At 38.7% G+C, this 15,765-nt stretch overlaps 1 protein-coding gene across 1 annotated transcript in view; it reads left to right on the forward strand.

Annotated features, from left to right (window-relative positions):
• Window positions 1–15,765, forward strand: part of COL23A1 (collagen type XXIII alpha 1 chain) — a gene marked incomplete at its 5' end in the record, with an annotated part of 306,180 nt that overhangs the window by 274,376 nt on the left and 16,039 nt on the right. Inside the window, 10 exons of the mRNA XM_083351737.1 lie at window positions 900–944; window positions 3,384–3,473; window positions 5,421–5,510; window positions 7,911–7,961; window positions 8,973–9,032; window positions 10,521–10,547; window positions 11,262–11,288; window positions 13,216–13,287; window positions 13,368–13,421; window positions 14,073–14,099. Coding sequence (XP_083207863.1) covers window positions 900–944; window positions 3,384–3,473; window positions 5,421–5,510; window positions 7,911–7,961; window positions 8,973–9,032; window positions 10,521–10,547; window positions 11,262–11,288; window positions 13,216–13,287; window positions 13,368–13,421; window positions 14,073–14,099 — 543 coding nt within the window. The remainder of the gene's footprint in view (window positions 1–899; window positions 945–3,383; window positions 3,474–5,420; window positions 5,511–7,910; window positions 7,962–8,972; window positions 9,033–10,520; window positions 10,548–11,261; window positions 11,289–13,215; window positions 13,288–13,367; window positions 13,422–14,072; window positions 14,100–15,765) is intronic.

Below are 15,765 nucleotides of genomic sequence, written 5' to 3' on the forward strand. Positions count from 1 at the left end.
GATCAGGTCTGTTAGATACTGGGTTCTTTGCTTCAATGACAAGACGAGGTGAGTGAGTTCAGCAAAGATCATTGTTTATTGCTTGCAGGAACTGAACTGAGAAACCGGGCTGTGAATGCAGCAATTTATACCCTGGCCTCTAGGCAGCGGCCAATAGGTTTAAAGCAACCTATTGCTGCCCTAGAGGCAGCCAATGGTGGCGCTGGAGACGAGTTTTCTGAGGAGCTGGGAGCTGTTAGCCAGCTTCCCTGCTTAAGCAACCTTCCAGCAATTAACCCACGTGATGTTCCCTTAAGAAGACAAAGCCCAATACATTACAAGGTCATTGATGAGTTTTGAAGATGAACATGTAGAGATATACAGGTAGCAAGCATCAGAAATCTTTGGGTCATTTATATATTTTAATTTATGTGGTAATATATGCATTAGGTTTGTCTATATGGTTACTTGGATTTCAACAACAGTTGCTGATAGAGGCCTTTAATAGCTATTTATTGAAGATCTAATGACTTATCTGAAAAACAGCAAAAACAACATAACTGAAATCTAGCAAATGTTATTTTATACTCACCAAGTTCTCTTTTTTTACTCACTTCGATCTTGAAAGATGTCCTTTGTTTAGAAGTTACAGCTGGAAGATGTTTAAATTAAATTTAAATGGGTGTTTTAATTCTGAAAATACAAAGTCATTAATTCAGGCAAGTGGACATAGAATTGCAATCTGAAGAAACCAGGTGCCTTGACTGAAATATCTAGCTCTATTGACAGTTCTACAAGCTTTGAGAATCGCTGTAATACTTAGTCAAAGAAAATAAAGTTCTTTTGTAGAATTTACTTTGAACTGTTTGATTCAGACTATGCCCTTTGTCCTGATTTATTCATTTTTTGTAATATTTTAGGGAGAGCTTGGCTTGCCTGGTCCACCTGGAGTTGACGGAGAAAGGGTATGTTTCAGGATGTTTGTTCACTATGAAAATATTTGGCTGAATTTATTTAAAAATAGAAAATGGCTACAGTTCTATACTTTGCTAGCTGTAAGTACAGTGAATCAAATAGTTAGTAAAGAGATTGCACTATAATTGTCAAAGTTATTAAAACAGTTGGAATCTTCAAGGGCTTATGAGGAAATGAACTTTATAAACATAGGCCTGTTTATTGCCATTCTGAGCAAACATTACTGACAGAAATAAACAGAAAGAGCAACTTTTTTACTTGTCATACTTCTCTCTCATTTTGTGAGGCCCTGCAACCAGATGTAATTTACATTGAAAAAGAAAATAAAACGAAGGAAGAAACTCTGGAGATTAAAGTTAGAAATCAAAAGACAAGCATTCTACAAAGCCCATTCTACAAAGAGCTGACTAAAAATCAGGCAAGCTTTAGCTGTATACAAATTTATCTTATCAGATAGTCAAAATCATTTTAATAGGGCTGTACAGAGTTTTCAAAAGAAGCCCTTCACAACTACTGGAGAACTTGGTGCTCTTTACAAAGCAGCAAGCTGTGAAAAAAAGATGTGAATAGAATAGAGCTGGAAGGGACCTGGAGGTCTTCTAGTCCAGCCCCCTGCTCAAAGAGGAGAACCTATACCATTTCAGATAAGTGACTCTCTTCTTAAAAACCTCCACTGATGGAGCCCCCATGATTTCTGAAGGCAAGCTATTCCACTGGTTAATTGTCCTCACTGTTAGGAAGTTTCTCCTTAATTCCAGGTTGTTTCTCTCTTGGATTAGTTTCCAACCATTGCTTCTTGTCCTGCCTTCTGGTGCTTTGGAGAATAATTTGATCCCCTCTTCTTTGTGGCAGCCCCTCAAATACTGGAATACTGCTATCATGTCACCCCTATTTCTTCTTTTCTTTAGACTAGCCAAACCCAAGTCCTGCAGCCGTCCTTCATATGTTTTAGTTTTTAGGCCTTTGATCATCTTAGTTGCTCTTTTCTGAACTTTTTCCAAAGTCTCAACATCTTTTTTGTAGTATGGTGACCAAAACTGATTGCAGTATTCCAGGTGTGGTCTTACCAGGGTTTTATAAAGCAATACTAATACTTTGCGTGATCTTCATTCTATGCCTCTTTTTATACAGCCCAGGATTCTATTAGTTTTTTTGGCGGCTGCTGCACACTGCTGGCTCATATTCAGGTGATCAACCACTAGGATTCCATGTCCCTCTTACAGTTACTGTTTTTGAGCCAGGTCTTGCCTAATCTGTACTTATACCTTTGATTTTTCCTGCCTAAATGTAGAACTGTGCTCTTCTCCACATTAAAACTCGTTTTGTTGGACAGGGCCCAATGTTCAAGTTTGTCAAGATCTTTTTGGATCCTGTGCTTGTCTTCTGAGGTGTTGGCTGTTCCTGCCAGTTTAGTGTCATCTGCAAATTTGATGAGTTCCCCTTCTTTTCTCTCATCTAAGTCATTTATGAAGTTATTAAAGAGTACTGGGCCTAAGATGGAACCTTGTGGTACCCCACTGCTTACTTCTCTGAATGTGGATGTAGTACCATTGAGGACTACTCATTGAGTACAGTTTGCCATCCAGCTACAAATCCATCTGGTGGTGATGTTGTCTATTCCACATTTTTCTAGCTTACCAAGACATAGGTTGTGGCTTTTTTGGTAATTTGAAGAGTGATGCTTTGTATTGTACAGAAGCAAAGGGTTTACATAGCACTTCAGAATGCAAAGCTGCTAAATTTCCTGAGCTATTCAGAGTTTGGTACATAAGCTACCATAGAATTAAACCTTTGCAGAATGTGAATGTATCTGCATACCATTAAGATGACTTTGAAGACATCTTGCAGAAGTAAATACTGGAAATTTCACTTACAGGCTATATTATCCAAGAAGTAAATACTGAAAGTTCTGCCAATAGCCTATATAGTTCAAGAGCCTTGGTCTCATGGCGAAAGAGGCTTATGTAGGCTTTTGTAGAGAAACAAGAACCCTACAGAGCAAAAAACAAATAACAGAGCAAATATTTCTCTGGAACCTTGCTGAGAATTACAGTCCATCTTCTCCCAGAGTAAGTAATGCACTGAAAATTAATGTCCCCTCCCCAACTCATTCTCCTCCCCAGCCCAGCACAACAAAAGACTGCAGTAACAACACTATCTGGTTTAGCTGCCCATCTGGCTCTTTATTAGCCATTCCGCTATGAGATTACTAGTTTGATGTAAAATGTTAAATTTTGTGCAGGGAAGTGTATGATAACAAAATCTTGAGGAAGTTTTTTCCACTCTGATAAATTTTGTTCTACTCTTTATCATCAGCATTTGATCGTAAACCGGACTTTCTTCTGTAAGCAGAATTTATTGTATCTCTGAGAAGTTCTGGAAACAAATCCTTTGAACTAAACCCCATGTACTTTTACTTTATCTTACAGGGATTGAAAGGGTCAAAGGGAGATCAAGGAAGCCCTGGACTAGAAGGACAGAAGGGAGAGATTGGAGAAGTGGGCATGATCGGTTTACCGGTGCGTCTGTATCTTAATTTTTTTCATTAATTTATTTTTATTTATTTTATTTTATTATATTTATATACCGCCCTTTCCCGAAGGACTCAGGGCGGTTTACAGGGTGGTTAAAAAAAATACAAAAGTTAAAAACAGATTAAAAAAAATTATATCCATCCCTGAACAAATAAAACCCCAGTTAATATTAAAATTAAAATTAAAATTCTCAGCCTGGGCCAGAGAGCTCGAAGAGCCAGGTCTTCAGGTCCCGGCAGAACGAACGGAGGTCGGGGGCGGTCCTAAGCTCCACTGGCAGCTGGTTCCAAAGGGCAGGCGCACCCACTGAGAAGGCCCTATCCCTGGGTGTCGTCCGCCGGCAGTCTCTTACCGGCGGTACCCTAAGAAGACCCTCCCTGTGGAAGCGCACTGGACGAAGGGAGCTTGATGCCGGCAGCAGGTGTTCCCTCAGATAAACTTGGGTGGCAACTTCCAACACGGCATTTCTCAATCTTGACAACTTTAAGACCCCTGGACTTCAACTCCCAATTCCCCAGCTGGGGGAATCTGGAAATTGAAGTCCAGTTATGTTAAAGTTGATAAGGTTGAGAAACACTGCTTTAACCAATCCATACTATTGAGTGACATCCTTAGAGGGGGCTGGGCCAAATACTTTCTGTAGGATTTGGGATTTTAGGGAGGGAAATATGCATGGAAGCAAAGTGATCTCATTCTCATCATTAAAACAATCCTAAAATTCAGTGCTAGTCTACAGTTGGGCCACTAAAGTACAGATTTTCCTCACTTGCTGACCATTCCTTCAGTGACTGTTTGAAGTTACAACAGCACTGAAAAAGGAGATTCACAACTGTTCCTCACAATTGCAACTGACCTAGTATTCCCTACAGTCATGTTTATGGTTTGGGTATTGGTAACTGGACCGCATTTACGATGGTCACATCATTTTGTGCACATGTGATTGCCATTTGCAACCTTCATAATCCAACAAGCAAAGTCAATGGGGAAGCCAGCAGGAAGTGGAAAGTCATGGTCATCTGATGTTGTGCTTAATCACCCACAGTGATTTGTTTAACGACTGTAGCCAGAACTGACAGAACTGATGTTGTAAAGTCATTTGACATCATGCTTAACAATCATACTGCTTAGCGATGCCAAGCCTTATTGTGGTCGGTAAATGAGGATTACCTATACTGTGATTTTGATACCAAATTGCAGATTTTTGTCTTCTTTTTTTTTTGCCTTTGCCTTAGCAACCATGTGGAAGAATTTCCTCACCATCTCCTCAGTGAAGTTTTTAGACAACAGTGGCAGAGATTTTGAATGACCACTGTTCCTTCGGCTTTTAATGTTTTGCTCCTCTATAGCAGGCATGTCAAACTGTTGGCCCACAGGCCGGATGTGTCCAAAGGGCAGGCATATTTTTATTCCACTTCCTAATAAAGTTAATACCATCTGGAGAGTTTCCAAAAACTAGTATGTAAGAAGCATATATTACCCTCTCATTTTTCCCCTTTCATTTTTCTTGCTTCTCAATTCAAATTCGTGAGATTGATTGATTTGATCCCAAATCCTTTCTTTTTGCAAATCTGCATTCTGCAGTATAATTTGAGCACTATTATATTCCTATGCGACCCCCCCCCCCAAAATACATATAAGGAGATTCTGAAAAAATGGCAATGACAGATATAAGTTCTTTGTTGAATGGCTGGAAAATAATTTGTATTAGGCTGCACTGGTAATTTAATCCAGTTTACAAGAACTTTTTAAAGGTTATCTTCCAGAAATATGTATGTACTATATTGCTTGATATTTCCTCTTCAAAACCTCTCCAGCTAATCTCCCTAGTCTTTTTCCGGGAGGAACGTAGAAGATCTCAGAGGGAAATGCATGGTTGTGAGATAGTGTTTGCCCAATTAACAGTATATCATACTTTTGTTTCATAACTTACAGGGCCCCAAAGGATTGAAAGGAGAGCAAGGAAACCCTGGAATAATGGGAGAGAAAGGAGAAATAGGAGAAATGGGCTTGTCTGGTCCTCCGGTATGGTCTGCCTGCAGTACAATATACAGCTGCGTATTACAGTAATCTATAGTAGAACAAGCTTTTTTTTTACTGGTGAATTCTATAGATCAGGATCTTTTGAACTTTTGCTAAGGAAGCCATCCTGAGAGATTATTGCCAGGTTCTCTTTATTACCAGGTAGGCCATCTAATCAGCCTCCACAGTTATACAGATTGCTAGGAGAGCCATCTTCTCAAGATGTTCCTCTTAACCATATTACACCTCTCTCTGTTTCTTTTTATGACTCACATGGAAGCACCGACCATATTCAGACACTATCCACTGAGCTTCCCGCCCCCCATTTTAAGCAGGGTTGTAGAAGGGGAAATCTGTGATGTTCCCACTGAACAATTTTTGCTTTTTGGAGAGTTGGAAGGAGGGAAGCTTATTTCTCTTTCCTCCCAGCTATATGTCAAGCACAGAAGGCCCAGGCAGTTCAAATGGATATAAATATTTGTTACAAACTTTAGCTCTTTAGACAAATCTGAACTACTAACTGACCAAGCAATTTGGTGGTAGATAAGAGTCAGAGGAATTCAAGGTGGGCTGGACTTAGATCTCTTGTGGGCGTGAAGGAACTCGAGACTGATGACGTACATGACCCCCCCCTCCCTCAGGCTCAGCCTGGTCATCTCCTACACTATACTTCTCAAGGCTTGATTGGAGGAAGGATGAGGCCACAAAAAACATATAGTGCAGATTGCATATCTGCCATTAGTGGAAGAAAAACATGAATATAACTTTGAATTAGGTTTAAAAACATGGGTTGTAAACCTAAGGCTAAGTATCACCTGAAACACATAGGTTCCCCTTTTATATCTGTGGCTTTAGTTTGAAGCTTTTCAGATCAACTACCTAACAAACAATGATAATTCTGTTCTACTATTATGATGAAACTCCCAGAATCTATACAATCCTGCCTTTTATGCCATTCTCTTTATGCTTTAAGTCATCCATTTTTCTTGTAAATTCACTCTGATCTTGGCACACGGTTGAACTAAAGTCCACTTTTTCTTTCTCCTTTCTGTTCCAATACAATATAAGGCCAGATTTGGGAGTAGAAAGTGATCAATGTAAAATTTGGAATCAAAGAAGCCACAATCATAAAAGGAACAATCCTCAATACAAGAGATGTTTTGAAATCATTTTTGCTATTTAAAAACATAAATGTCAGATATTTACAATATAGATTTGTTTACTTTGTTCGTTTAATGTACTTTATGTGGCTGCCCATCACAAGTACATGAACCGAGGCAGTTAACCATTAAAAACAGAATTAAAACAATAAACACAATTATAAATAACATATATAGCAGTCAAGCAACCAACCTACACATTTCAGCAACACCAACAATCCTCCCAATTTGCATAAACAAGAAATGGGCTCATTCACACCCATTTACGTATACCTTCCATCTTTTTTTTTACTTGAAGGCATTATGGAAATATGCATGAGCATTGGATTTGGATGTAACACTAACTGTACTGGAATCACATATAGTGTTTTCCTTCTAATAATTCAGTCTTCAGTGAAACCCTTGTTAGAAATTACATCAGTAGATTTTATACTGACTTTTCCACTCTTTATATGTTAATGTTAAGCCACTACAAAGGGGATCTATGTTAAAATTTTGTATAAATATGTTAGTGTAAATGATAATAAATCTTCTACCCTAGAGAGTCATGTGCCTTAATAGCTTCTTTATGCAGCTATGGGGTTTGGCCCATCTCACCGTTGCTTCTAGTTTTCCAAAGAAACCAAACATTTCATTACACCTAATCATGAGACCAGCTCTGCCATTCACTATGGAGACATGACTTCCTTTGTGATAACAGTATATGTTAGAGAGATTTTCCCAAACTATATGATCATCTGATGATGGATGTAAGAGCCAAGAGGAAACAATCTTTCAAAACAAAAAACCTTCTGCTGAAAACTAATTGGAAAATCAGCTCAAATAACACTTCCAGAGAAAGCAAAGTGACTTGTCTTCCTTTGTCTAGAATTAAGGGGCAGTAGCTCAGCAGTTAAAGAAACTAAGCTTGTCAGCTGGAAAGCTGTCAGCCTGGGTTCAAGACCTGAGCACCACGCAACAGGGTGAGCTCCTGTTACTTGCTTCAGCTCCTGCCCATCTAGCAGTTTGAAAGCATGCAAATGCGAGTAGATAAATAGGTACCACTTTGGTGGGAAGATAACTGTGTTCCATGCTGGCCACATGACCACAGAAGCATCTTTGAACAATCCTGACTCTCTCGGCTAAGAAACCGAGATGAGCACCACCCCCTAGAGTCAGACACAATTAGACAGAGGCAGACTTTACCTTTATTTTTATCTAGAACTATCCTCAGGTATCATTTTTATTTCTTATTCCTGTTTAGGGTATTGATGGACCTAAAGGAGAACCTGGGACACCCTGTGAGCAAAATCTTGTAAGTTGTCACTAACTGAATATATACTTGCCAGATATGAAGTTACTATCAAAATATGCCAAGATGCAAAATTACAGCCTTGTTATAAAAGCAGTAGTCCAATTTTCTATAATAAACATAATTTTGGTGCTTGTTCCAAGTATGTGATAATTAAGGTAGTTGAAAAAAAGTAAAATGTAAGTTAAAATGTAATTACAATACATATAGAAGTATTAAAATGATCACTCAATGAAACTTTAGGGCATTTAAGGGTGTTTCCATATCTGGAATCAAGTCATTTATTTGGAAATTATTCATTTACTTTGGATGGCAAGGCTGCTTACATTCAGGAATAGTTTAAGATCATAACATAAAGCTGGAGATGGCAACCTCTTTATAGTTATAGTGACCAGACACTGAGAGGCTAAGGGGCTGCCATATGGGGCCATATATTCTGGGCACATATAGATGTTTTAAACTGCAATATGGCTTTAAGGCAGGAAGCAATAATTATCTATTACTTACTCCAAAACAGCAGGAGATTGTGTGATAAATTGTGTGATAGAAAGAGCTTCAAGATCCACCAGAAGGCAAAACACCACAAGTTGGCCATCTTTGGTGCAGGATTGCATCACATGTATGAAATTCTTGTCTAGATTGTTGTATGCCATTATCATGCATTTCTGCTGTTTTCTGGCAGGCTTTATTGCTGAGTAGTAGAACTTGCACCCACTGAGTATTTCAGGAAAAATGTACCAAGAAACATAGTGCATGATATTATAGTAACATTGCAATTCTAGGAAAAGAGATGGGCACTCTTAAGCCTGTAAGAATTTGATGCAGGGTTTGCAGAAAACTCTATACTACTTTCTACCCAGACTCGCTCTTTACAGGAATAATTTTAAAATATTTCCCCCATCTATTAATTGCTGTGCTTTTCCAATAATGACATCCCACTTTTCATTTTGAAGAGTTGTCTTTCTTCATGTGTGGTTTCACAGTTCAGATTTGTGATGTCATTTACACGTGCAGATCATACCTGAACCAGGGCCTCCTGGTGTACCCGGTCTACCAGGTCCACCAGGTCCTATGGTAAGTGTAACTAGAACTTTTTTCATGCTCAAGTAGCTTGGCTGGGATACTGACAACTCTGCCATTTATGTGACCTCCAACCAAGCAGATCTCTCTGAATTAGACAATTAACCTTTGATGATCATTGCAAACATTTATAGATAGCCCTTGAGTTACATCCATTCATTCAGCAACCATTCAAAGTTATGACATTGCTGGATGAATGGTAGTTACAACCGGTCCTCAGAATTCTGGCCATTGCAGTGCAGTCATGTAATCAATTTTGAGACACTTGGCAACCAGCCCACATTTACAGCTGGTTGCAGCATCCCATGGTCACTTTCTCCTGCCCTACGTGAACTCCTTCTGCTTTAAGTCCCCCCCATCTGCTTATCTGTCACAATATCTGACTTTTGGGCCATCCTGCTTGGCTTGGCTACCCTTGCCACCTTCCACTGCCACTGCCTGCCACTGATCTTCACCATCTTCTTCACCCACTGCTGACCCAGGTTCCAGGGTCTAGACAAAGATGCATCCTCAGGATATGTACAGCGAGTGCCACAGGTCATCGAAGCCTCATCTGCCAAAGAGAGCTCATCAGGCCCAGCCAGGGAGGATGCAGCAGGACATAAGTCAGCAGAGGAGGCAGAGCAGGAGTGCGGTCTGAGCTGCCCCATCTTCTGCCTCAAGGAGCGATAGTCCATAGACTGTGTGGTGATGGAACTGAAAGAAGTAGAGGGCTTCACTGAGGCCCAGGAGGCGCTCCTTAACTCACACAGAAGTGGTCCTCAGGAACTGGCCTGTGGACTTCAGGAAGGGGTGGCGGCAATCTCTGTGCCAACAAGACATACCCATAGACTCTCTGTTTGTTCAGCTCAGCCTTGTTCCTGCAAGAGTTCAAAAAGGGCTGACGAGCTTAACTACTGCTTCACTTACTGGTGGAAATTCTAGTCCCACTTAGGGTCATAACCCAAGGATTATTTGTACAATGCTTAAAGATCTTCTAGAATTAAATGCCTATTTGTGTCTCTCTGTAGCTTGTTGGGATGGATGTAGAATGATACATCCATCATGATACATCCAGAATCGATCTTTGGGAGCCAAACCCACCTTTAACATGTTTTTGTTTGTTTTGGTGATTATGAAGATAATGCATTGGCTTAGAAATACAAATAAATATCTATTAGTAGTTTTCCCATGTATCTGAGAGATAAAATTTGGGGAATAGTTTTGAATACAAGGGGAAATATTCATGTATACCAAGGTAACAAACATTTAGAATTAAGTTTTTAATTGATAATAACATTAATATTAATAATAACAAGAATGAGTAATAGGGCCCCACAAATGTTGATGTGCAACAACTTTGTTCCCAGCAAGTATATATTGGAAATGTCTAGAGTTAGCTGTGGAAATTCGGCTTTGTAATGCTAACATTTTGAGCACAAATGTTTCAAACCTCTAATACTATTTTAGAATATTTTTCAAATGAATATTTATTGTCTCTAGGGTCCTCAAGGAATACAAGGACATAAGGTGAGTCCTTAATAGTTAAACCTGGGACAATAATGCACATGTTTCTACTAATACTGTATGTGTCATGTTGATGGCCATTATAGTAATGATATCACTTCATTTTATTTACTTATAAAATTCTGAAAGGAATGTATATTTATTTATAAAATTCCCAAAGGAATATCACTTGCTGAGATACCTTCTCTTCATCTGATTCAGCCATTCTATGAGTCTGTATCCTCTGCTCATAGGTCAAACTCTGTTGTCTTGATCAAGAACACCCTTTAAAATTGCTACTTGGAGACCCTGTATATGTATCAATAGCAGTACGTGGAGCTAAATTCTGCAGGCCACTAGGGATCCAGTTCTTATGACCAAGCTCTGCATCCTGTCCTGGGGCAGTGTTACAGATTATTTAATAACATGACCTAAAAACTCACTTCCAGCTTTCAAATCCAGATGGTCTACAAAGATTGTTTAGAATAGTTCAATTTTTAGCCTCTTCTGAAAAGAAAATAAAGAGTGGGCAAGTATTGTCTCAACAGTGAACCTGCCCCAAAGAACAATGAGAAAACATCTTCCCATTCCAGATAATCTTCTACTGAACTGAAGAGCCTTCAGTGAGAGAAGGGACACAAGTAGATTACTAACATAAAAATCGAAAGATTTTTACTAAATATAAACCTACATCTTTAAAAGGGTTTTATTTTCAAACGTTCTATTGTTATCTTACAGGGCCCTCAAGGAATTCAAGGACAAAAGGTGTGTCATAAAAAGTTTGAATCTATATATATATTGCTAAAACTCTCCTGTCTGTTTATCTTTCAATGAGTTGAAACAGTGTATCACAGGGCAACCATTTTTGAATCAAGGTACCTCAAATCTGCTAACTTACAGAATGTATAGAAAATCAAAGATCTTCAGACCAGTTGCATTTACATACTTGTCTCCATTGCTGCACTGCCACAGGCAGCTTTAATCCTGAGACTGTGGTTTCTGATACTCCCTACCAGCTTCACAAAAGCAAAATCGATGGGGAAGACAGTAGGAAGTTGGAAATCACTCCCATTCCCACTACTTTTTTGCTTGCCCATGGTCAATCTGTCTACCTCTATAATGACAAACAAAAACATAACAGGTCATATGCTGTCTTGTATATTGTATAGTGGATTTTGAATGCAAGAAGAAAACCATAGACATTGAGAAGTTAATTGATAATAGAACATTGGTTTGAAGAAAAATAGTTCATTTAGGTCAATTCTGATTATGGATTTAGTAGATGGAGTCAACAGTAGTTTATTTATTTGATAAAACAACTTTTGCAATAATTTTTCAGAGACATTTTTGAAGAAGTCTATGGAAACGTTCACCTAAATTAGGACTCAAACTGAGGGAGCATATTACATAAGAATCGAATTTCCAACATGTTCTGTTGCAAAACCTCCAAAATCACTGTATATTTAGCATAGAGTTTGGAAAGAAATATTAGGCATATACATCTCATCGTACTAACAAAGGAGTGTTTGATCAGGAATATTCTTCTAATTTTTTTCTCTAAAGAAGGATTTCAGTTCTACATGCAGTGCTAGGGAGCACGCCTTAACATTTGTTTATTTCCTAGTAAACAGTCTTGAAATGTATTAAATATTGGAAAAAACTAACAAACATTGTAGAATAACTTTCTCTCTCAAGTGTCAGTTGAACAAAAACACATTGATCTATATAAGAGTTTCTTTACTGATTATACGGAGATTATTTTTGTTGCTTTTTTGGCGGGGGAGATGTGTTTAGCTTCAGTGAGGACAAAATATTAATTGGCATGAATTATTTTCAATAGTAATTTTTCAATTACTATTATAACAGGAAACTGAAAAAATGCAGATTCTTTTCCTCTAATGAAGAGGGTGCTTTTTTGCTTTTTTCTGTCCCTTCCATTCAATTGTGCTTGATTCTTAGTGGCTGTCTGGACAATTCCTTGCAGCTTTCTTGGAAAGCTCTTTTTTTCCCCCAGAAGTAGTTTGCCATTATCTCCTTCCTAAGGCTGAGTGGGAGTTGGTTTTGTGCCTAAGGCAGGCTAGAACTCACAGTCTCCCAGTTTCTAGCCTGATACCTCAACTATGCCACCAAACCGGCTCTCTGAAGATAAAATGAAGAGTTAGAAAGATGGCAATATTTTTTCTTAAAGGATATACCATTTTACATTTCCCTTGAGAAAAGTGGGTGCCATGCAAAGATAACTGATTTATGAAGCAGACATAAAGCAGGTTATTAAATAGCATGTGTTTATGTGAAAGTCTAGGGACGCTGTGGCTCAGTGGGTTAGGACGCTGAGCTTGTCGATCAGAAGATTGGCAGTTTGGCGGGTCGAATCCCGAGTGCCGCGTAACAGAGTGAGCACCTGTTATTCATCCCAGCTTCTGCCAACCTAGCAGTTCGAAAGCACATAAAAATGCAAGTAGAAAAATAGGGACCACTACGGTGGGAAGGTAACAGTGTTCTGTGCGCCTTTGGCGTCTAGTCATGCCGGCCACATGACCACGGAGACGTCCTCGGACAAGCGCTGGCTCTTCGGCTTTGAAACAGAGATGAGCACCGGCCCCTAGAGTCGGAAACGACTAGCACGCATGTGCGGGGGAACCTTTACCTTTACCTTTATGTGAGTCTAATCAAAACATTTGTTTTCCTTTAGGGCTCAGATGGTTCAAAGGGTGCAAAAGGTGAAAGTGGCCATAAAGGTGAAAAAGGTGTCCCTGGGCCACATGTGAGTAACAGAGTCTTATGAAACCTGCCTAGTAGAGCAGTAAGATCCCAAATCTTTCTGATAACTTTCATTTTCTCTAGGGTCTTCCTGGCACTCCTGGACTTATTGGTTTACCAGGTACCAAAGGGGAGAAGGTAGGAACTGAAACTTTTTTAAAAAAAATTGTTAAAAGGCATTGCTCCTTTTTAATGTGCTATAAAGTCACCTAAATAATGCATTTTGGATATATTTACTATCACTTTACCACAACAGACTAAATCCTTCTCTCATGAAAGATCATTGGGCATTTGATTCTGCCTGAAACTCCTGTATCTACTGAAGGGATCTACATTTGTAGAAAGAAGGCAGCTAGCTCTCTGTCATAAAACAAACAGTTGTAGTAGGATATGCAACAATTCTCATGGATTTAAATTCAGGGATGTATTTTAGCCAGGTTGCCTGAATAAAATATAGGAGAAAATCTTTCTATGTTTGTAATTGAAAAAAAAGCACCTACAAAAATCATTAAAAACATTTATCATGTTTGCTTTCTTTTTGCCCTACTAAAATGACAGGTGACCCTAAAGTTAGGCTGTATAAAGGTTTGCATAATCCTAATGCAGTAAACATGGAAATTAGTAGTAGATAGATAGGATATTGCTTAATTCTCCCATTGAAGTTAAATCTACTAAGATACCCGGATTTGGTATTTTTTATATAAATTATAGACTTAACATAACCTAGTTAATGTGCTATTCCACTGTCATCTTATCAATATTCTCTATTTCTCCTTTTTAATAATGCAGGGGAAGATAGGTGAACCAGGATTAGATGTAAGTAATCAATACTTTATCTACAGTGTCATTAGTATGTCACCAAGTAATGCAGGAAATAATTTTGATCAGAGTTCCCTAGCCTTTCTGGCTTTGTGTGGGTGGGGGTGGAATGGGAATCCTTCTGTGTGAGTGGTTGGCAAGCATGGGTACGTGCAGCTCCATTTGTGTGAGTGTGCACACGCACATGCCACTCATGCAAATGGAGCACGGATGCACACACTTGCCCACTGCTCGCGCAAGTGAGAATGCACATGTGCTCGCCCGTTTCCACGGCCCAGTTGCAAACAACTCATGGCCCACTAGTGGGCTGTGGCCCAGAGATTGGAGAACCCTGATTTAGATAAGCAATGGTTTTGCAAACAACTGTGGCATTTGCTTAATGACTGCAGATTTGCTTAAGGATCACTGCAAAAAAAAAGGTTGTAAAATTGGATTGGTCACATGACTGACCTGTTTTATGGCCATTATAACATATGACCATAATGGTCAGGCTTTATTATGGTTGTATGTCAAGGAATTCCTGTAATGCAATCAAGGCCAGAACTGTTTGTTGTTATAGAAATGGCTAGTTTATACTACTATGTAAAAGTAAAAAAGCTGAAGGTTTGATGTTATTATCTTATTCTACTGCACCAAAGGGAGTCGGAAGTCAACGCCTTTTCTTTCTTTTGCCCCTTCTTTCTACACTTTTCCTTTTCCCTCCCCTATATTTCCTATTATTTTGTTTTTTATTTTATATGATAAACTAACAAAAAAAGATCAGTACTAAAAAAGAGCATCAAATGATTCAAAGTACAGATTGTGCAAAGCAGCAGAAGGAACAGTACATCATATACTCAGCTCATGCAAGAATATCACACAAACTGATTATAAACAATGACATAATATAGTTGCCAAAATGATCCACTGGAACATCTGTAAAATTATCATGTGCCTGTAATCAAAAACTGGTAGTTAAAAAAAAGTGATAAAAAATGAGCAGGTTAAAATATTGTGGGATTTCTGAATACAAGCTGATAATAGTTTTGGCTCATAACACACCAGATTGAACTGAAGTTGAAAAGGAGTATGGACAATTGATGTGGTAATACCAGGGAATAGTAGAACAAGACAAAGAATCACCAAGTACCAAAATTTGAAAATTGAAATTTAAAGATTATGGTGTAAACCAGCTGAGGTGGTTATCGGCACACAGGGTGCCATAACAAAAAAATCTTGAGACAGCACAAAATTTTCATCTGTCAATTACAAAATATCATATTGCTTGGATTAGCACATATACTATGCCAATACATTACAACATCCTAAATTATTGGGAAGAATTTGATGAGTATGAAGACTAATGTCAGCTAAAGAATTGGCAGCTACGATTTCATATTGTTATGGTTATAATAATAATGGATAGTGCCATTAATCCCTGGGGGTTGATACAGACTCCTGTTGAAGGCGTTCACATTCAAACGTTGATTGGATCTGGCCAGGGGCTACAGATAAAAAACATACATTTAATACTGTTATGCTCCAATGGAAATAAAGTGGACAGTGGGTCCGAATGTACTGATGGCTCTATTCTGAGCGCCCTTCCTGGCCAGGCAACCCAAAATGGAGGTACTATTAAGAGATTGAAAATAATTCCAGAATCCATGCTCTGTCCAATTTTTCT

This window comes from Vipera ursinii (assembly GCF_947247035.1).
Source record: "Vipera ursinii genome assembly, chromosome: 2".
Taxonomy (NCBI): Eukaryota; Metazoa; Chordata; class Lepidosauria; order Squamata; family Viperidae; genus Vipera; species Vipera ursinii.